Below are 24,380 nucleotides of genomic sequence, written 5' to 3'. Positions count from 1 at the left end.
TATTTTAACTTTTCCTTCAAATCTTATACTTGAATTAAATTTTTTTACAAATCATTTTTTATTTTTTATAATTCGTAACATAACATTATAATATTTTATGTTATATTTATATAATTAATATTTAATTGCTAAGAGAAAATAAATTTCTCTTAAATTACTTTTTTAAAAAATTTTTTTTATTCACTTATTCTCATTTTATTTTTTTTAGGCACCAATGGTATTTATAACGGACCCTGTTTTCTTTGGTACGAATGACCGATTTTTTAAAAAAAATTATTTATCATATTTTAAATATTCAAAATATTTATTTTTAATTTATCGTTGTTATTTATTGATAACGATAATTAATTATAAATTGTGAAAAATAATTTAACTGTAATTTTGTTTGTCACTTTATAATATATATTATAAAAAAAATAATATTCCAGTCAAAACAACAACATATTTGTTATTTAAATATTTATATTTTAGTGACTGATTTATAAATCTTTTGCCAATTATCGATGATATCGATTATGGCGGTACGTATTCACTGTTTTACTTTATTTTATTTATTTATTACTTAATAAATTAAATGATATATTTAATTTAATTGTTACGTTCGTTTATCACGATAGCACGAAAAAACTTTCATTTTTTAAATTTAAATATTTGAATTTATATTTTTTGGACGAAAAAACTTCAGTCTTCTTCCTTTTTTTCTGGTTTCAAATCCACCATTGCGTGTAATTCTTCTGGACTATATCTGTAATTATAATAAATTTATTACAAAATTATATAGATAGTTTATATTATAGTATATTGTGTGACAAGGTATGAAAAGAATGATTTCAGACTAGGGTGAAGTTGGCTGACATCACCCGCAGTCTGAAATTCTGTTTCATCCAGAGTTCCCTGATTAAAAATACTCATTGAAAAGTGTTTAAAATTATTTCAATTCTTTTTAATCCATACGGAGATTTTGAATTCATTTTAATTTTTTTCAATCCCACACGTGACCCGAAATGTAAAATTATTTTGTTATTGAGAAGTATTCAGAAAGATTTAAAATGTCAATTCATTTGAATCTTTTGCAATCTAACTCTTAACCCGAGATATGGAACTATTTTAGTATTGAGAAAGATTTAGAAAGATTGAAAACTGTAAATTTATTCGAATCTTTTTCAATTCTTTGGAAGTTTAGAAAGTTTTATATTATTTTTAGATTAAATATAATTGATAAGTATTAATTTTATGACGATACTGAAGTTAGTCGACGTCGTCTAATTTTTTTTTTTTTTTTTTATAATGATAAATAATGAAAAAAAAAATATTTGAAAAAATTGCACTTATAGTTTATTAAATTTTTTACATGTGCATTTTTTTAGATTTTTGTTTTTTTAATAATTAATTGGTTGAAAAAAAATTTGAAAACTTTTGATTGTCTGCTAATTTCTAGATCATATTTTATGTCCAGATGAAAACCTTGTGGAATAGGATTTATTCAAAAGTATTCAATTCTCATTTTTTTCAATACTTTTCAATGAGTATTTTTAATCAGGGTTACATATTAGATTTTTCATGATTACCTGCATTGGAACTTGAGGGCATTCTCAGACAGTGCCCGCCACTTTTTAAAAATATTCAATGACGAACTGTCATAACAGAATCAAAATTTTATCAATTAATTAATTAAAAAAAAAATGAAAGCGTTAATTGAAAAAAGGACAACGCAGTTACACGTCGCCGAGATGGATTTTTAAAAAAATTACCACAGTTGCTATCAATTAGGAGTCAAATGAAATTTGTTAAATAAATTTTAGCATAAAAAATTATACATGAAGATTTTACTGAAATTTATTTTCCAAATTTCGTTTGACTCATAATTGATATCCGTAAATAATTTTTTTAAAAATCTGTCTCGGCGAAATTGCCCTGTTTTCAATTAATGCTTCAACTTTTTTAAATTAATTATCAAAATTTTAATACGGCCATTAACATAATTGAATATTTTTAAAAAGTCGGCGCTATCTGAGAAGCCTTCAAGTTTCAATGCCGGTATCACAAAGTATATTACACACCAAGAGAGGAAATTTGAACATTTCTCTGTGGTGTGCACACGATTTTTCACCAGATCTGCATATAAAAATTTAAATTTCGGGGAGAATTGCGCACGCGCTAATTTTCAGTCTTAGTTTTTTCATAAAAGAAGAGAATGATTTTCTTCCCTCTAAACAGGGCAGGAATTTAAACTTCCGGTGCAGTCTGGTGAAAAATAATGAACTTTAATAAAATGAAATAGAATAAAATTTACCCTAAGAGACTTTGTAGATCACATACGAAACGATAAACGTATCGTTTACCAGCAGTTTTATGTATAATATTTTTATCATAATAGTAACGAAGTCCACGACTCAATTTTTCATAGTTCATTTTGGGTTTATTTTTGCGAATTCCCCAACGACGAGCAACTTCATCTGGATCTGTCAGTTTAAATTCCCAACCATCTCCAGTCCATGATATGAAACCTTGGCACGATTTATCAGTTAGTAGTTCTAATAAAAACTGCCATAGTTGTATTGGACCTGATCCAGTAAAACATGGCCCTCCACCTGTACAATTTAAATAATTAACTATTAAGTCAATGAACTTTTTTTTAAATATTCAAATATTGTATTGTTTTTAAATTTATAATTACCAGTGTATCCGGCTAACATTGCACTTTGTAGCAGTGGTTTTTGATCGGAATTACTTCCAATATTAGCTGGATGATGAGGATTTGAAGAATCACGTGGACCAATACCGGTAAGAAACGCTGGGTGATGAGATAAATGTTCTCCGAGTGGACCGACAGTCCATTGGTCATTACCGACTGTACTTCCACCACTGGAATTGGCATTCCCGCTGCCTGGTACGGTTTGAAAAGGGGTCGTGTCATATTGGCCATAGTTTTCGTTGTATCCTTCATGATACCGTCCTAAAAAAAATTAGTAAATGTCCCGATAAGTGAAAATGAAATTTTTAATTGCAAAATTTTTACAAGTAAATAAAAAAAAAGGCCATTCGGCATCCGAAATGGAAGTAGATTTCTTACGATAATTGTTCCACTTTTAATAAGTATATGTAATTTAATAATCACCCATCAAAAATTTTTAAAGATATAAACAATGGCATTATCACCATAACACATAAGTCAATTATGTGACTTTGAAATGATACTGAAATTAGCCGACGTCTAATAATTTTTGGATTTTTTAAAAAACGATAAATTATGAAAAAAAAAATATTTAGAAAAATTGCACTTGTAGTCTTTTAAATTTTCTACATGTGCATATTTTTAGTTTTTTTTTTGTTCAAATTTAGTTGTTCAAAATAAAATCCAAAAATTTTTAATTGTCTGCTAACTTCAGGATCGTGACTTTGAACCCTTATTAAAAGTCGAAAAATTATCGTAAAACAAAAAATAAAAAAAGGAAAATATAGCTTTTTCTGTCGGCTATTAAGTTCTTTTTACATAGTAAGGATAGATATACCCGTTAAAAAGTTATTTACGAAAAAAAACAAAAAAGTAGAATTTTTCATTTTTTTTTTTAATTTCAAATGTCCGCCATTTCTAAACTAGTTGACCGATTTTGCTCATCTTCGAACTCAAACGTGATAATCGTTAATAGAATAAGTGTGCCAAGTTTCATTAAGATCTGTTAAAAATTGTGGCCGCTATCGTCGCAACATGGCGCGTTATATTACATACATATATAAACTTTTGAACCAATGGTATTTTTGGAACCTACTCGATGAATTATGATAGATTATGGCAAAATTCTTTGAAAATTCCACTATGAGGACAAATGCAAAAGATAGATTTCTATGAAATCTACTAAAAATGACGGATTAAGCACTAGTAAACATAATCAGTTTTAAGTTTTTAATTGATAATAAATGAAGGAGTACTACAGTAGTGATATTTAAAAGGCTTCTATTCTACTAAAATCTGAAGCTATTGAAAAAAAATTGGACTGATTAATTGAGTTTTTCGAGAGATATCTTGTTCACACACGGATCATATTAAATAATTTTTTTCTTATTATTGTGTAGCTAAATAAAATTTTTAATTAAATCAAAATTATTCTTTAGAATTTTCTCTAGACATTGGTGTACTTTTTTGTCCATAGAAGTGATTTATAAAATCAGTAGGCGTGCAAAAAGATTACTTGGGTACAGACTGAAATGTCAATAGAATTAAGTAAAAAAAAAATATGAACATACCTCGTGGATAATTTTTAAACGGTGGTGGTTGATATTTAGGCTCTAATTGTATTCCACTAGCACCATAAAATTCAGATGAATTATCAAGATTATAAGTGTGAGGATTTCCATGCTCTGCCGGTAAATTATGATATTCCGATGGGTCATCGTAACCAGAATAATGTGCAGGTGTCATGTAACTGTCTGTTGGTGCTGGGTTGCTTACCCGTAGATCATTTTCGTTACTACCAAGTTCACTGGCACCACCACCACTTTGCAGGTGTTCTGGTATATGATGATTCCCATAATTGGCTGAAAAAAAATTTTAATGAATAAATATTTTAAATTATACTAATTCATTATATTAAAGTCGGACCTTGTTATAAGATTATCATTCTGTCTTTTTTCTAAACCATGTATCGCGATAGTTTGAGAAAGAAACTAATAATCTTATAACGAGGTCCTACTGTATGATCATTAATAAAATATTTACCTTCTGATTTAAGTTGGTTTAAATTTCTTAAATGAATATACGCATTGCTTGCATTGTTATTGTTATTATTATTGTTATTGTTGTTATTATTATGATTGCCACTGGGTGTCGTTGGATGAGAATTTGAAGATTGAGTGGTATGGTTGTGAGGCGGTGATGAATTTTCATCTCTTTGATTTTCTTCTTGGCATACTGGACTACGTAAATGACTGTAACCGCCTGAAAAAATATTTATTTATTTAATAAGTTATTTATCATGTCATAAAAATTTATATTTTTTATTCCTCAAAATAAATTATTTATTTATTTCAGATTTGGCTCAAGAGATTCCGCCAATTACGCAAGGAGAAATTATTCTTGTTTCAAATGCGGTCATAGTAAACCCCGACCATGGTCGCCACCTGACGGAATTTCAAATAAACACATGGTGAAATTTACAATGTATGGTTACCATAATAATCTTTATAAATCTTTACCATGACCATAATTTTTGCATGGGTTTATTTGAATTTCTGCAGGTAGTCAACATGGTCCACTTTTACTATGACACCATAGAATTTCAAATGGACAAATTTTTTCATGTGGTGTCATAGTAAAGCCGGGCCATGTTGGCCACCTGACGGAATTTTAAGTAAACACATGGTAAAATTTTCAATGTAATGGTTACCATAATAATCTTTATAAATTTTTACCATGGTCATAATAATTTTTGCATGGGTTTATTTGAATTTCTGCAGGTGGCCAACATGGTCCAATTTTACTATGATACCATAAAATTTCAAATGGAAATAATTTTTCATGTGGTGTCATAGTAAACCCGAACCATGGTGGCTATCTGACGGAATTTTAAATAAACGCATGGTAAAATTTACAATGTAATGGTTACCATAATAATCTTTATAAATTTTTACCATGGTCATAAAAATTTTTGCATGGGTTTATTTAAATTTCTGCAGGTGGCCAACATGGTCCAGTTTTACTATGACACCATAGAATTTCAAATGGAAAAAATTTTTCATGTGGTGTCATAATATACCCGGACCATGTTGGCTTCCTGACGGAACTTTAAATAAACACATGGAAAAATTATTATGGCCATAGTAAAATTTCTAATGGTTACAGAAATTTGCGATACAATCATTGGAAATTTTTACCATGGCCATAGTAATTTTGGCATGGGTTTATTTAAATTTCTACTGGTGGCCAACATGGTCCAGTTTTACTATGACACCATAGAATTTCAAATGGAAAAAACTTTTCTATGTATGGTGTCATAGTAAAGCCGGACCATGTTGGCTTCCTGACGGAACTTTAAATAAACACATGGAAAAATTACTATGGCCATAGTAAAATTTTCAATGGTTACAGTAATTTGCGATACAATCGTTGGAAATTTTTACCACGGCCATAGTAATTTTTGCATGGGTTTATTTGAATTTCTGCAGGTGGTCAACATGGTCCAATTTTACTATGACACCATAAGATTTCCAACGGGAATAATTTCTCCTTGCGAGTAATTGAAAAAAAAAAAACTAATTATAAAAAATAATAATTAGAAAATAATGCAACAATCGTTTAATTTTATAAAGAACCCTAGCTCTTGTATTAAAAATTAAAATAGTTATGGCTCATTACAAATATAATATAATAAATTTTATTAAACTATGGGGACTGTGTTCCCTACTTGAAACTATTAAAATAAATTAATATTTATTAAATAATAATGGCACCCATTAATAATCAAATAATAGAAAATAAAACCATTTTTTTTAACAATCGGAGTAAGTAATTGTAATTCTTGACAAAAAAAATAATTCGAGTTTCGGTAAAAGTGAACAAAAGCATTAAAAGTAAACTTAAATTCAATTATAATATATAAAACCCTATTCAAGTTTATTTTTTCTCTGGCTTTTGTTAACATACACCAACTTTGGGCTTAAACTGAGATTATGTTTTCGACTTGGGCAAAAGTAGCCAAGACCTTTCAATTCTCAGTCTTTTTGTGTTCAAATTCTTGGCATATTTTTTTTTCTGCGATATTTTTAAAACCTATTTTTGACATCTGGTGTTACTTTCAATTTTCGCTCCTCGGAAAATAAAATTTTCTCGTCCCTGGTCGTAAACATTCCGAGTAAAATAAAGACATAACGTTATGAGACACAACTAATACATGTGTTATTTATCAAACCCTATCTGTGACCTTCCGTAAAATATTCAACTTAAAATGCCCATAAATTCCCATGGTCTTTATATTTAAACATATGGTGAGATAAAGAAAACAATTCTTCGAAGTAATCGCAACTTTTAACAATTTTTCTACTGAAAATTTTCAAATTTTTTTTAAATTTATCACTCCGCAGTGTCAAAGTATTCATATATTTTTTAAGAAAAAACGAACACGTAAATAAAATAAATTACTGACCTCTATTATAAATTGTAATACAAGTTTGTAACAATGGTTTTATATTGTAATTATTATAATTTTATATTTTAAACATAATAAATTTATATGAAAATTAAAACCCATGTTTTAGTATTCACAAATTTGTATGTTGATTCGAATGATAAAAATCGACATCTCATGAATTATGCATTTGTGAACACAAAAACCATGACCGCGAGATTTTTTTTTTACTTTCTTTTATTTTATATAAAATTAATGACCCATGGGTTTATAAATATTCTGACCAACAAAATATAATACTAGTAGTCCATAAATTTTCACGGGTATCCTGAGATCGATGATAAATTTTAAGTAATTTCAATTTTTTATGTACAGAAAAAAAAGATTTCTTGAGGCAAAAACTTTACTAGCCCTAAGAAAATTTTTTTTTGCACCAAGAAATTTTTTCCAATGAATTTAAAAAAAAATTTCTTGGCGCCAGAATTTTTTTTTAATTCTAAAAAAATTTTAGTTCTTGTCAAAAAATTTTTATTTTCTGTGCACAGAAAAAAAAGTTCTTGAGCCAAGAGAATTTTTGCTCGAGGGAATTTCTACTTTACCCAAGAAAATTTAGATTTTAAAAAAAATTTCTTGGAGCTAGAATTTTTTTTCAGTTTTAAGAAAATTTTAGTTTTTGTGTCAAAAAATTTTTCTTTTCTGTGTACAGAAAAAAAAGTTCTTGAGCCAAGAGAATTTTTGCTCGAGGAAATTTCTACTTTACCCGAGAAAATTTAGATTTTAAAAACAATTTCGTGGAGTCAGAATTTTTTTTCAGTTTTAAGAAAAGGGTATAGTTGGATTAATATGGGGATTCTGCCCCATGGCTTTTTTGACTCAAACTTAGGGGGTCGATTTCGTGTCGAATGAAAATAATTCACCTCAATTTTTAGCTCTTTAACTCAAACGGTATTCGAGAATTTCAAAAAAACCTGTTTTTTCAAAATTATTTTTATTTTTATAGTAAAATTCGGAATTAATCAATGATGATTTTTTTCCTAATTCTTACGAGTCCAAAACATGAAAAAATCATAAGATCGTGATTCTCAAATGGAAAGCCGATTTTTAACGTAGGAAAGAAAATTATAATCTTTTTTTGTTTAGCCTTTTTGAAATATGTCACTCACCAAAATTCGTCAGAAAATGTCTTTCATACTCCTCTATACTCAGGAGTTTTTTTGAATTTTTTGAATTGATGGAACAATTAAAAAAAAAAAGTTAAAAACTCATTTTATTCTTAAATTACTGCGTTTCAACAAACTTTTATATTTTTTTTTTTAGTATATATAAATACGTAGAAATTTTTTTTGTACCAAAAATATATCTTCGCAAAAGATAAACATAAAGAATCAGTAGCCTACAGTCATTATAAGGGTTATAAATGATTCAAAAGACACTTAAAGGTAATAATTATTAAGTATTACCTTTAAGTGTGACAATTAAATTAATTTAAATACTTAATAAGTATTACCTTAAAGTGTTTAAGTATTAAGTACTTTAAGTATTTATTTGTATACAAAGTGATATACAAAGTAGTATACTAAAAAAAATATATAAGTTTGTTAAAACGCAGTAATTTAAGAATAAAATGAGTTTTTAACTTTTTTTTTTTAATTGTTCCATCAATTCAAAAAATTCAAAAAAACTCCTGAGTATAGTGGAGTATGAAAGACATTTTCTGACGAATTTTGGTGAGTGACATATTTCAAAAAGGCTAAACAAAAAAAGATTATAATTTTCTTTTCTACGTTAAAAATCGGCTTTCCATTTGAGAATCACGATCTTATGATTTTTTCATGTTTTGGACTCGTAAGAATTAGGAAAAAAATCATCATTGATTAATTCCGAATTTTACTATAAAAATAAAAATAATTTTGAAAAAACAGGTTTTTTTGAAATTCTCGAATACCGTTTGAGTTACAGAGCTAAAAATTGAGGTGAATTATTTTCATTCGACACGAAATCGACCCCCTAAGTTTGAGTCAAAAAAGCCATGGGGGCAGAATCCCCATATTAATCCGGCTATGCTCTTTTAATTCTTTTGTCAAAAAATTTTTCTTTTCCGTGTTCAGAAAAAAAAGTTTTTGAGCCAAGAGAATTTTCGCTCGGAGGAAATTTCTACTTTTCCCGAGAAAATTTCGATTTACAAAAAAATTCTTGAGTCAAGAATTTTATTTTTCTGTGTAAATATACAAATGACATAAAATTTTATTTTGTTAGAAAATAATTTCCCGCCTTAAAATTTCCCAATGGAAATTTTCTACTTGGTTTATTTTCACACATGTGTTTTTTTTTATCTATTTTGATAACGTGACATTTTTTCTAAGAAAATAAACCGAGTAACCATTAAAAAAACACATTGTGTACATAAATAAATTTTTTATTTTTCATGTAATGATTTCGATAGTAATTTAAAATGAATCCGGATCGTTATCTTTTTAAATGCAAGCAAGAAGATGTCACCGTCATTACAGACTCATTGTTTGTATAATTTAAAGCGAGTTGCAACCGCGCAGCAGTAACCAAGGGGCGTGATGAAAAACCGCGAGATAGCTCGCGAACTGACGTGGGCGGTAACGTATTCGCCGATTGGTTGTTATAAACTCCGCCTATTCTTTCTTTATTTTTTTTTCTCATAAATATTTTGAGATAATGCACGGATTCAAGGTCAAGTAAATTAATTCATTATTAAGACTAGAGACAATCAGATTCTATCAGCGATCGCAGTGCCAGGAATAGCACATGTACTTGGACTTGGGTACAAACTTGATACACTTTAGCGAATTAGTTCACATGTATGAGAGCTTAAGTCAAATAATATGAGTAGATATCATATATATATACATTTAGAAAGAGAGAGAGGGAGGGAGAGACAGAATATGAACCTTGAAAACAGTTGGTAGGTACAAGTACCCTTACCTACACCTGCATGGCTACCGTAGCTAAAACTCGCACCCTATTTCATGGACAGTGAGCGTGGGAGTCCAACAAGTAATCGGCCCTCACGCCGCCGCGTTTACATTTTCAGCCCAATCATAATTATTATTATTACCGCAACTAAGATCCAACCAATTTAGATTTTTTTATTTTAACATTTTATGGTAACAGGTTCGGTTAAGTTTTAATCAAAGCAATTTAACCGCCGATAGAATTGTGAAATAAATTATTTAAATTAAAATATATATATAGTTTTTTGTTGGATTATATAAATGGGCTGTTGTTGGGCCTTAATAAACTAGTAAACTTTATGTAGCGGTCTTATATCAGCTGGAGAACAGGTGCCGAAGGCGAGTAGGCACGCGCCAAACCGAAACGGACGCGACACAGCTGCTCTCGCTAAGACACAGACGGTCTTATGGTACTTGAGACTCTGACATTAACAAAATATACGAAAAAAAAAATAAAAAAAAAGCCTGAGCATTTTAGTTTATACTTTTGTACATCAGTGGTAACTTGGCTTGAATTTTATTTATCAAGAAAATGAATCCGAATTTAAAAATTTAAATTTGCCGCCTTCGCGGATTTTTTAAAATTTAAAATTTAAATCCCCGCTGATAATTTTCAGTTTGCTGACGGATTACAATGAACGTAATCTATACCTGGAGTGTGTGTAGTAGCATCCAAACAAATTGGTCCCATAACTCGGGTAATATGTTGATGATGATGATGATTTTGGTGATGGGTAACTATATCTGGCTCTTGATAAGACGGATAATCTGCGTAAAACGGCTCCTGGGCCGTCACTAAGGTGTCTAACATTTGCAATACCATTTCTGGAGCGGATGCTGTATCGTTAACGGGATACGGATCAATTAGCGTCTCGTTTGCCGGCGTCTGTCCCGATCGGGACCCCGACGTTTCGAGGCTCACAACTCCCGCCGTGACGTTAAAAAAATCCTCAAATTTTTTTTTCTTTTTCGCACAACAGTATCAATACCAGCCAATCAAATTGCACTACTTTTTAAATCTGATGATTATTAATTAATTCATAAAAAAAATTAATGAGCACTTAATTGCGCTGTGCAATAAATCACTGATGAGTTGAATCACACAAAAAATCACCAACTATTTATCCAAAATCAAGATCGGAGCATAAAAATACACACATGGAATCACTGGATTTTTATCATATATATATATAATAAAAAAAAAAGTTAAATTAAAAAAACTATTAAGTACATACGTAGTATTACTACTAGTACGGAGTAAAAAACCTGAAGACTGTCTACTTGACGTGAGTGCGCGTGTCACTGCGATAGTGCTACGATCTGTTTCCGCTCTCAAGCCTGGGGCTTCCCTTCTTCCTTCCCTTGTCCCCCACCCAACAATTTTCAGTAATATGATGACGAATAATGGACGATGGTGGTGGATTTTTGGGTGATGGTAGTAAATTGTACAATACATGTGTTGCCCAAGTTCTGTTCTGTTCAATTGTACTTGTGGATGTATGTTGCTCAAAATTAACGATAGTGGGAGGGATGTACAAGAGCAATGTGGGGGAACTTGAGAAATTAATGGATGGGGGTGAACCGTGACAAACGCTCTCTCAATGCTTTCAACCACCTGCTTCCTATATTTTGAATGCTCACTCTATTACACCAAAATTAAGATATCTTGTGCAAGAATATATAAATCATGTATATGTAGATATATATCACGTTTGTGTGATAAAATTTTATTTAACTGTAAAAAATTCGGATTTTAATTCATTCCGTCACTCAGAGTTCCGGAGTTTTTAAAAAAATTACTCCGCTTATGGAGTAAATCGGGAGTTTATTTAAACTCCCCTATGGAGTAAATTTTACTCCGGGAAATTAATAAATAAACAGACATCCGCTTCGTATTTACTCCGCTAATTTTTTATGATCCTGAAGTTAGCAGACGATAAAAATTTTTTGATTTTTTTTTAACAACTATATTTGAAGAAAAAAAAAAACTAAAAATATGCACATGGAGAAAATTTAAAAGACTTTAAGTGCAATTTTTTTAAATATTTTTTTTTTCATAATTTCTCGCTTAAAAAAAATTCAAAAATTATTAGACGTCGGCTAACTTCAGTATCATAATTTTTTAGTGTAGTGATTTTAAAAATAAAATTTCAAAATAATTATGACGAATTTACGGTTTTAATTACGTCGGAATTTTTAATGACAAGCCAAAGTATTTTAAAATTTGAACACCCAAGATGAAGTTTAAAAAACTGGAAAATTAGTGGACCCGAGTTGATTACAGTAATCAATTGGTTTGAGAAAAATTAAAAAGATTTATTTATAGTAGTAATAAAAAAAGAATTTTTTTTCTCGGTTATGGGATGGAATTGTTATAGGACAGAAGTGATGATAAGGAGGGGCAGAGGCTCAAGAGGAGAGACCGGATGTCAGGGAGAAGTTCTCGACAGGGGAGTACTTGTACGGTGGCTCGCACGTGATACAGAGACCGGAAGTCCTCGCCTCCCTCCCCTTTTAGGCCTCGTGCCTCTTTCAGGCCCAGACGCCCCAGAGCTGGGACTTGGACACATACAATGAGATAAAAAAAGGAGGGAGATATTCTTTAAATTATTATTTTTAGGTCTTCTTATTCAACGTCTTTCTACCCCATGCTACTTGAATCATCTTTCTCTCTTTGTTAATTTTTTATTTTTTACTTCAATATCATCTTTTGGGTATTGCGATTATTTGGGGCATTATACTCTCGACAGTTTTGTACCTGTTGGATTTTTCATCAATGAATTACACACAACATACAGGAAAATCTTCTTCAATAAATATATATCTTTTTATAGATCCATTTCTATGTCCAATAGGATCATTGCAGGTGAAATAAAAAAAATTTCACATCTAAACTTCCCATAGATAAATAAAAAAATTATAAAATTTTTTTTAAATTTCCCGGAGTTCCAAATTTCCTCCCAAATAAAAAATCGACGCACTACTCTATAGTCTAGATTTTTGGTCTGATTAATTACTAAAGAAATTTGACAAAGCCTCCATTTACTGTCTAGTGAACGTCTCCGTCCACGAGCGCGAAATTTAAAAAATCAAAACCCCCAAATATGGACACATTCAAAATTAATTCTTCCCAGCAACAAAATAATTTAAAAAAATTACTGCCTTAATTTAAATTTGCTCGCTACCGAGTGTAAAGTACGTGAATTTTTCATGTCTATTTGAAAACTAAAAAAAAAATAAAAATAGGATTTATTTTTCATAGATTTTCAAGGCGCAGGTTGTATTCATTCATTCATACATCGAGCCATTCATTCAACACCGTCGATAGTCTACCATTCTGAAAAACCTCTTTGCCTCTTAAATCCCTCTCTCAATATAAAATATATATATATATAAGTACATATACATATGGTCTATGCTATAATAGAAGTAAAACTATATACTTGTACTGTACGCAGAGGCTCTCCACGCGATAACTACAAAGCAACATCTCATTGCTAAACCCGACACGCAATAGCGCTCTCGACAAATATCGTAAGACGTCTTGATGCCAGTAAATACATACATATATATATATATATATATATATATATATATGTATATATATATATATATATATATATGTATATATATATATATATATATGTATATATATATATATAATACATAGGATTCTTCCACCGCACGATTCAACTTTTGAGCTCGTATTACAACCGGAAGTTGGTCCCAGTCTTATGGGACCACCCTTATATATTTTTAGTTCGGAATAGAGACAGAAAAAATAAGAAAGAGAGGGGAGTTTAAGATACAGCTTTATAATGTCCTCAAGTGCTCCTCCCTTAAAAATATCTATACCCTCACTCCTTGAAATTTCCCCCTTGCTAACGTAAATTTCTTTAACTCATTGTTGCTCACTTCTTGGTTGCTTAAAGTAGGAGGAGATATTAATACACATATATGTACATATATATATACCAAGATGATGAATTCAACTAGAGCTACTGGGGACTTTCTCCAACAGCTTTTTAGAGGGAGGATGTTGAGCAGATGCACTTTTAAAACTTGTTTAATAATACTTTTTCTTTATTATTTACTGTAAGAAAATATAAAGATGAATAAAATAATATTCAAAATTTATTTCGGCAGCACTCTGGGCTAAGGCCGAACTGTCAATTTACTTTTATTTGTTTTATTTATTAATTTTTTTAATCCCACGGTGGATGTGGTAAAAAAATAATATTGTCGTTGGTAGTTATTAATATCGGGTATGGTAACGCCGATAAATAATAATATCAAAAATTAAAATACTGTATTTAAATACTATTAAAATTCATTTATCATACGCCAAATAATTCTGGACGGGTTAACAATTGCTTCAAACACGATACCATAAACGATCCTGTGGCGTCACTGTCCATTTATGGGTCTCAGTCTCAACCCAAGTTTTAAATGTATACGTGCTTATACATTTAAGGTAGTCCAGTAAATATATATTTATAAAACTTTGTTATTTTATACCCTAATTTCTTTTAAATAATCCCGTCGAAATTTAAGTCGTAGATTTATACTAGACGTTGAAACGTATTTTTGACGTACAAAAACGTTAATAAGACTTGCGTAATCGTAGACACCTTTCAAAACTTGCAATACTAAAATTGAACTATATTGAAAATTTTTCGATGCCAAAAAAACGTATCGAGCAGTCAGAAGAGAAATAAAAATTTCAGCAGCTTTTGAAAAATATTTTGAGCCTTGGAGATAACTCTGATGACTTGTAAGCTAATTAAGAGTTAGAAACTCAAATAGTTATCTCCTGTAAGGCTCAAAATATTTTTCAAAAGCTGCTGAAATTTTTATTTCTCGTCTTCTGACTGCTCAGCCAACGTCTAATAATTTTTGGATTTAAAAAAAAACGATAAATTATAAAAATAAAAAATATTTAAAAAAAATGCACTTGTAGTTTTGTAACTTTCTACATGTGCATATTTTTAGTTTTTTTTTTTCTTCAAATTTAATTGTTCAAAAAAAAATCCAAAAATTTTTTATTGCCTGCTAACTTCAGTAACGAGTCTTACTTACGTTTTCGTACGTCAACTACGTCGAAAATACGTTTTTACGGCGATTTACGTCTTGAAAGGTTGAATTTACGTCTAGAACGATCAATCTACGATTTAAATTTCGAAGCGGGATTTCATATTCAGTGTAAAAATTTTTTAGAGTGGACACGGATTAAATCTGGAGTGAATACGGAGCAAATTTACTTTGAAGAGGAGTTTATTTTAATATCAAAACTCTAAATCGGAGTAAATGGATTGAAATAAAATCCAGACTCCGAACTTATGCTAGAAGAATAAATTCCTTATTTATTCTGTATGCGGAGTGATTTTGTTCTAAAACTCTGGAACTCCGAATGACGGAGGGAATTCGGATTTAATTAAAATCTGTCGGTTTTCTCTTTACTTAGACGATTGTTGCATTTAAATATTTTAGCATAACATATATATTTAAAATTCATAAGTACTTACTATCATTGTGATAAGGCCTTGGAATTTGTGGGGGAATTGGTGATTGAATCGACGATTGCGGTGGACCGCTTCGTGATATTGATGACGTCGAGGTAATTGAACTTGCTGGAGTTGCTGGACTCTTAAGTTCCGGTGGGTTTGTTGTTGTTGTCACTGGTGTTGTTACCGAATTATTGGCTCCTTGATAACCCAAAAATTCGCCGAGGTCAGGAACACATACACTTTCATATAAATTTGCTGGCATGTTTTCTAATGACGCTTTGTCTACTTCATCTTCTGTAACAAAATTTAAAAAAGTTTTTGAATCCCAACATCCGCAACTCACTTGCAGAAATATTTTGCGCTAGGAATTGAAGTCAAAATTTTTTCTATGACTAGACAAAATTTCTTAGGTCAAGTAAAAATTTTCTAGGGGGAGTGACATTTTTTTGCGCCATAAAAATTTTTTTACTGTGTACATACTGACGGGCCACAGGTTTTTTAACATTTTTTAAAAAAAAAGCGATTTGAATTTGTCTTCTTTTTATTAATTAATAAATTATCTTTCAAATAATCATATTTTAATAACCGTAAATATGATTTTTACGTGAGCGAATCACCTGAGACCGAGTAAACGTCAGCAGAACACATCTCATTGCCTCGCAATTGAGTTGTGCAAAAAAAAAAAAAAATAATTTTATAATTCGATAATTTTCTTAAGTAATTAGCAAGTTGTATTTTAAATCATGAATTTCAGTACAGCGGGAAGTCGAAAATTAAATAAAAACTTTTTAATTATTTTTATGAATTACAAATAATTTTAATTTTAATTACATATCTTTAGATGTCACGTAACTTTAAATTTAAAATTGGCTTGGAAAAAAATTTTTTTTGCAACCCTAATAGTCTAGTCTGAACCAATAGTGTTATTGTTTTAATTACACTTGTAGTCATAAAGTATTAAATTAATAATAGACGAAGGAAAGCGAAACGACAAAAAGTTTCACTAACAATTCATCAAGGCTATCGTTAGACGTTTTTTTCTGCAACTTATATATCTATACTCATCTATCTAATTTTTATTTTCGCATTATTTCTTAATATCCGTTCCCTTTGAAGAAATCAACGGCAATTGCCATACAACAACAACAACACGCGATTTTTCACCTTTATTATTTTAATTTCTTCATTTACTTTTTATTTATTCAATGGAACTTGATAATTATTATTTATTTTAAATAAATAAATATATAAATTATGGTAATAAAAAATGACAGCGCCGTTACGCAGATTTTCATTAATGAAATATGATATATTTTTTTCTAATATCGGCTCACAATATCCATGACAGGAAGTTTGAGACATTTTCTTATTCTTATAAATAATTTTTTTCGAGTTTTGCGATAATCGCAAGAACTAAATTAATGAAATAAAATATTTATTAAGATCTATGGATGAGGGGGGAGGAGATTTGTTGAAAGAAAAAAAGTAAAATAATATGGGCTGGTTCTTTCATTGCAATCTGTTGGATTGATCGTTTCCGGCTCACGGTATCCAGGTGCTATCTCTTGACCTGATCGAGATTTATTATATTGCGTCGTATAGGTATATTTCGACTTTTATTATTTATCTAATATTTATATATTTTTACATCTCATTAATGACGTCATTAATTAACATTTTTTTTTTCATGAAAAAAAAGTAATTATTTAAAAATAGACGTCATTTCATCTGATTGTTTAACGATAGTACACAGAAAAAAAATTCGACTGAAAATAAAAATTCTTGACTAAAGAAAAGATTTTTGAAAATTTCAATTTTTTTGGACAGAGTTTCCTGTCTCAAGATTTGAAAATTAAAAAAAAAAAGGTATTGGTTTCACTCTGATTTTTGAATCCTGGATCCTGAAGTTTGTAGACAATTAAAAATTTTCTGATTTGTTTTTTCAGCAAATAAATTACAAAAAATAAAAATATGTACATGTAGAAAATTAAAAAAAACTATAAGTGTAATTTTTTGAGATACTTCAGTCTCATTTTTTCATCAGATTTCGAAATTTTGAGGTTCTAGAAATCTTTTTTTTATTTTTTCGTGCATATCCGTCCGTGTATGTGTGTGAGCATGTTTGTACTATGTGTGCAAACTGATTAGATTTTGAAGTCGATTGGACGAGTAGTTTACGAGTTATACAAAAAAAAAAATCAAAAAAAGTTTTTCCGGTTTTTATTGCGAAATTCGTAAATTACTCGATCGATTTGTATCAAATTTTCATCAAATCTAAGTCTTAACAAACTCTTTCTTCCCGAGTCGAAAGTTAGAGCCCACTTAGAGCCTTCTAAAGTCGGACCTATTTCGGACTTGGAGGCTCTAAATAGAGTCTGTTTCTATGTTAAATTAGGTCCGATTTTGGTCCCTGAGGTGCTTCAAATTTCCGTTTTCAGCACTTGCGGGCTCAATCTAGGACCTGATGAAAATTAAAATTAGGTCCGATTTAGGGCCTGTAAGCCCTGGTTTATTGTAATAATAATAATATTAATAATAATCATCATAAATTATTCAATTATAATGAATCAAAATTTATTACGGGACTAATATTGTCGGACTTGAAGGCTCAAAATCGGACCTCTCATTGAATGTTAGGACCTCCGGGTTCAAAGTCGTAGCTACAGGACTACAGGGCTCTAAATCGGATCTATTTAGGGTTATAGGCTCCTATATAGGCCTATATAGGCTCTAAATTTCGACTCGGGTTCTTTCTTCAGAAATCGTCGGATAAAAATGACTTTCTTTCATCGAAATGTATATTTTTTTGACTCAACCGTTTTTAGATCTCCAAGAGTTCAAAAGTTTACCAGTAGTAACGTTTTCAAATTCTCTCAGCTCGAAAACAGTGGAAGGTTTTAAGGTTGGCCCTCAGGGTCAATCGTTTTTCCAACTTTTTTCTGTGTATATTAATTCAAAAATAATTCACGGAAAGATTGGAACCCGACTGGTTACTGTTCTGCACCCGACTCAGTACGGTTCTGAAAAAAAAATGATCCATTGTGATACAGCACCGCACTGATTACTGTGCGGGACCTGACTGAGTCGTGTGCGCATATGTATGGTGCTGCACCACAATCGAGCATTTTTTTCCAGCACCGTGCAGAACAATAACCAGTCGAGTTCCAATCTTTCCGTGTACTGTATTAATAACAAACTTTACCTTTTTGTAGAAGTTCCAAATGCTCCCAAAGAATATCACCCATGAATGCTGGAGCACGTGCAATAAATGATTCTTTACCCATTGCACATATTTGTTTACCGGTCATATTTTGCCAAGGTTGCATTGCTACACCTTCTAGTGAAAATTCTCTAATTGCCCAATGGAGCCAATTAGCTACTGCTGTTTCTGACCATTGTCTCGGATCTTAATTAAACAAAGAAAAATAAACATTATTGTTATTAAATAATAAACCGCAGTACATTTTTAACATCTAGGCCTCATTCAAAAAAACAATCATTTTTTTTTCTCCATTCATTAAATAAAATAAATTGCATTTATTTTTATCAATTGAGTAATTGACTGGCTATTTTTATTGATGATAAAATATTTGTTTACTATATATGACTTTATTATATTTTCCAGTGAAAAGTACAATCTGCGTCGTAAAAATTTAATGCCATAGATTAAAAAGTAATTTTATTTTTTTTTGTGATACGTGAAAGAGAATAAAAGCAACAATGAAATAATCTAAAATCAGTTAACGCGAAATTCAATTGAATAAAATTTAAAAACCGCAATAGTTGCGTACATGATATTATGATATGAAAAAGTATGAACAAAAGAATCATCAGCGTTGCTGGTGGATGAATGAAAAGCGCGATGAGTTCGTAGAAATGGAACGCAACCATACAACAAAGTAAGCATGCGACGTTTTAATTTGAATGTGTGTAAGTCTATACAGCCAACATATGACATATACATATATATGTAGGTGTGTAGAGTTAGTGAGCATAAAAACAAAAATAATAAAGTAAAAAAATAAAATAAAAAATGAATATTCCTCTAACGGCGTTGGTTAAATGATTGATCAAAGGAACCCGACATGTTTGAGGATTGCTTGGATGTTTGACCAAGTGATTTCTTGACAGTATTGTTAACAGACACTTTTATGCTCTCCAGTTTTCTCGCTTAAGATAAATTCCGATACAAAGAAATATCATTAAAGCTAAGAGAGATAAGAATTCACCAGGCGTGTTTGCGAATCATCTAGACAGGTGTCTGCAGTGTCTGTTAACAAAACTTTTGTGTTGGTACTTTTTTAAAATATCTATATCAATATACCCAAGAATTATTTTTTTTAAATTTTTATCTGAGATTTTATTATTGAGCTGTACGATTATTTTTGTTTGAACGAATGACTGAAAGTTCGAAAGCGGGAATAATTATTTTTTAAAAATTTAAATTGTAATTTTCATGTGACGGAATGCAAGTGCAGAGAAATTTAACAAAGTGGGTAGAGATTTAGGAAACAAGTCCACCTGTTGCTGGTGCCAGAGAGCGACAGACTAACGCAATATGCTTGGGAATCATGAATGCTGATGACTCTGATGGGGAGCCGATGCCACACATCCGGTATGCGCATTGAGAACCACGCGGGTGTGACGTTACTTCCGGTCTACATGCCCTCGACAGCTCGGACTCTCCTGTGCTACCATCAACAGATCACCTCGTCTGACCTCCGTGAACTACCAAGCGAACGTTCCACTTGGTCTACCTCTTCTTTTTATAACAAAACCCATCTCTTTTTTTTATCTTTTGCTCTCTTTTTTTCCTCCATCATAAACCTTCGATGTATGTTTGTATGTACGGACTTTTGTTCTATCGAGAGCCGTATTTTCGCTGCCTATGGCTACACGTTAAGCGCGACAGCCATTCGTAAATATCAATTGTCATCCACTAACTCGAGTGCGTATTGAAAGATTTTTTATTAACCAACATAAAATACCATTTCATTATTCGAAAGCTGAAAGGGTAAGAAGGGTTGCGGTATTTTTAAATTTCTAGGATTATGTTCGGTTATTTGAGACAGAAACTCAAGACTTTTTAAGACTGGGTTTTCAATTCTTACTTTTATCAACCAAAAATTATTACACGCACTGCGCAGGGTTGTTTATTGTGAGTAAAACTGGGCCTGGATTAATAATTTCTCGTCCATTTCTAAACACTGTTTACTTATGGGGTAAAAAAACCAAATTTCGAGTAATTTTAAGGTTTGAAAAAGTGATTAAGGGAGAAGCTGATTGGACTCAGTACCTGACGATTGAAGGGGAGGTTTATGACGGGTAGTCGACTGTATATAAATTTTTGAAACAAAATTTGATGCTGAAAGAATTAGCGTTTGGAAATTTTATTGTTTTTAATTACCAAGTTAATTGTCATGACAAAATATGACATAAGAAAAAGTGTAATATACTTTTTTGAATGAATTATTTTGTAAATCTCGATTGAACAAACCAAAGAAATAGTCAGAATGATGTTAATCTATTTCTTTGTTTCCCCCTGACCTATTTTTCATGCTCATTGGTGCATTGTGGCAAACAGTCTAAAGGAAAGGTGGAAACTCGAATGTGTGTTAACACTCATACATGAGTATATTACACACATAAAAATATGTATATAGGTAGATGGATAAAAATATATATGCTGTACGATATATATGTTAACATGAAAACAGTTGGCGAATGTTTCGTGGAGATTTCGATTCTCTCAGAGGGAATGGGCTGATCATCGTGGCGTAACGAGCAGTCCGATTCACTCTTTTATGAAGGGACATGTTATTTCGCAAACCCACCAACAAACTTAAACACGCACTCTTTCATCGAACCATTACTCCTTCAACGGATGTATTTTACCTTTACCTCCATTTTTATTTATTTTTATTTTTATAACTTTTCATTCCTGCCATTCTAACTTTAATTTTTAAAATATCATTAATTAATACTACGGAAAACAAAATTTATTGGCTCAAGAATTTTTTTCTCGCTTCAAAAAATTTTCTGGGTTGAATAAAAATTTTTTGTACCAACAAGTTTTTTTTTATGATCCTGAAGTTAGCAGACATTTGAAAATTTTTGAATTTCTTTCTTGAAAAATCAATTGCAAAAAAAAAAAAATAAAAAATATGCGCAGATAGAAAATTTTGAAAACTACAGGTACAATTTTTTCAAATATTTTTTTTTATGGTTTATTGTCTGAAAAAAAATCCAAAAATTATTAGACGTCTGCTAACTTCAGTATAATTTTTTTTCTGTGTACACTGTAAAAAATTTTTGGACCCGGTGTAAAAATTTTGGTGTGAAAATTACACGAAATTCGGTGTTAAATTTAGGCGGTGAATTTAAAATTTTGACACCGTCAAACTTGTAAATTTATAATTCATGATAATTTTGCGTTAAGAAGAAAAATTTAAACACAGTTTAAAAATTTGGGTTAAATTTAACACAAATCACATGTCCCAAACGGTCCACTCAATTTTTTGGGTCAATTTAACACATTATTCTTGTGTCAAACAATAATACGGGTTTAAAAATTGTTGAGATCAGACAACACATTAAACTTTAGTTAAATTTACACTTGATGGTGTCAAATAATTTACACAAAATATTTAACCATTGAATTTTTATACAAGAACTAAAAATTTTAAACTGTGTTTCTAAATAAAATGAATGTAGTTTTTAATTAAATACATAGTTAAAAGTATTCAATGATCGTTTGTTGCTCGTTAATTAAAATTACGAGTAAAACGGAATGGTGTAAAAAAAGTTGATTACACCGTAGAAAAATTACACGGATGGAAAATTTACACCGAGAAAATTTCCCACTACACGGCCGTGTAAAGTTCTCTGGGTCCATTTTTACACCGAAATTTTTTACAGTGTATTTATTGATTGCATTCAATACCTTTGGTTATATTTAGACGAAGTTGCTCTTTCTCCCAGGATGCAAATGAGGCTTTTAAAGCCTCGGTCATTTTTTTGTTTGTACCAGGTGTTAAAGGTGGTACTTGCGCCGGAATATCTGAAATAAACAATACATGTTATTATTAAATTATACAAAAGCAAAAAAAACATAAATTACTAAGTAATTTAAAACAATGATTCATAATTTTAAACTTCGAAAAATTATCATAAACAATTTTAAAACTCTTTATATTTGACAGGTTTGTGAAGTTTTGGAATTGATCCAAGTATTATATAAATAAATTTGCAAGGTTTCCAATACTTGCAATTAATTTTAATAATTTAACTATAACTTGCATGCGAGTTAAAAACAAAAATAGATTTTATTGATTATTTGTTTTTAAGAGAAAAATTATTTTATGGTAAAAAATTCGTCAATTGACCCGGCGATCAGTTTCGATAATTTTTATTTTACTTTTTTGATTCTTTATTGTTTTTAAATTAGTGGTTTATTTTTTTTTAAATTTGCATTTATATAAAATCGACGTAATCTGCATGATCTGAATGAGGCTTTCGATTATTCAGTCGGGGAACATCAGATATATGTTTACTATTCGGAAGGGTGATCTTGAAATCAGTGTTAGCATTTTTTTTTTCTATTTTTATACATAAGATTATCATGAATATAAATATAAAGTTACTGATCCTTGTCATTATTTCGTTTTTCGAATTTGTAAAAAAAAAATCTGAAAAACAATTGACCCTAATGTGGGTCGACTCAAAAACTTCCCGCTGTTTTTTAACTCAGAACTCGAAAAACGCCTGGAGCGAAAAAATTTAAATTTCCCGCGACAGTCGAAAGTTTGTTGAGACTTAGATTTGATCGAAATTTGATACCCGACCGATCGACTTAAAAATCATCAGTTCTAAGTCTTGACCTCTTTCGATTGCCGCCAAAAAATTTCAAATTGATTCGTTCCAAAGATTACAGACACACGCGACCGGGTGTCCATCTTAAAATGGTCAAAATTGTTCTCTAGGACCTCAAAATGTCGAGGTCTGATGAAAACTCGATTTTTGAAAATGAGACCAAAACCAATAACTTCCCTCTTTTTTTGAAAATTTTAAATTTTCCCGCGGAAAGTTCAAAAAATAAAATATTCAAGGATATCATTACAACGTTGTCAATTTTATGTCCATCTAATTAGTAATTTTTCCTTTGTAATAGAAAGTAATCAGTTGAACAATGAGTCCACCTGTGGCTTTAAAAAAAAATAAAGGGATATGGTGATGTTATCTATTATTAAGATCAACGTAAAAAAAAAACAAGGAAAAAAGAGAGCGAACAAAGAGAAAGAGACGTTGGACAGGCATCGGTGGTTCCTACTTCGAAACAATTGGAATATTTATCGACGACCCCTTTACATTTATTTTTTATATACATGAATATACACTGTCTTTGTATTTTTTAACCCTCTTGATTGTTTTTAAATACACACGTGGTCCCGTATGTGTTTACGTCGCGCTCGGTTTCCTCACGCGCAAATGTGGAAAAATTATACATGTATCGTGGGAATGAAAAGTAATAGTTAGTAATTTTAATTTTTAAATTTTAAAACAACCTCGTTAATTCTAATAAACTTTTTTAATGTTTATTTAAAAAAATTTTATAAAAAGACCAGATTTTTGAAGGGATTCAAAATTATTATACAGGAGACTAATTATTAATTTACAAAAAATTTAATTGTCACTGCATATTTTTAATGTCATTTTAAATGTAATATTTCAAAACAAACAATATCATGTGATCATAAAGGAATTTAAAA

General features: G+C 30.3%; 1 protein-coding gene across 5 annotated transcripts in view; it reads right to left on the bottom strand.

Annotated features, from left to right (window-relative positions):
- Positions 1–351: 351 nt before the first annotated feature.
- The window catches only part of LOC130677879 (ETS-like protein pointed), a 71,460-nt gene continuing 47,431 nt past the window's right edge, over positions 352–24,380 (bottom strand). For 4 of the 5 annotated variants that reach the window (XM_057484776.1, XM_057484778.1, XM_057484780.1 and 1 more), the window contains 8 exons: positions 22,556–22,672; positions 18,815–19,018; positions 15,631–15,906; positions 4,718–4,936; positions 4,246–4,536; positions 2,678–2,956; positions 2,294–2,591; positions 352–745 (listed from right to left, as the gene is read on the bottom strand). In XM_057484776.1, coding sequence (XP_057340759.1) covers positions 682–745; positions 2,294–2,591; positions 2,678–2,956; positions 4,246–4,536; positions 4,718–4,936; positions 15,631–15,906; positions 18,815–19,018; positions 22,556–22,672 — 1,748 coding nt within the window. In that variant the 3' untranslated portion in view covers positions 352–681. The remainder of the gene's footprint in view (positions 746–2,293; positions 2,592–2,677; positions 2,957–4,245; positions 4,537–4,717; positions 4,937–15,630; positions 15,907–18,814; positions 19,019–22,555; positions 22,673–24,380) is intronic. The other variant, XM_057484777.1, reaches the window with a different exon arrangement.

The sequence above is a fragment of the Microplitis mediator genome, chromosome 11, assembly GCF_029852145.1.
Source record: "Microplitis mediator isolate UGA2020A chromosome 11, iyMicMedi2.1, whole genome shotgun sequence".
Taxonomy (NCBI): Eukaryota; Metazoa; Arthropoda; class Insecta; order Hymenoptera; family Braconidae; genus Microplitis; species Microplitis mediator.
This window is presented reverse-complemented; position numbering and strand designations above follow the sequence as displayed.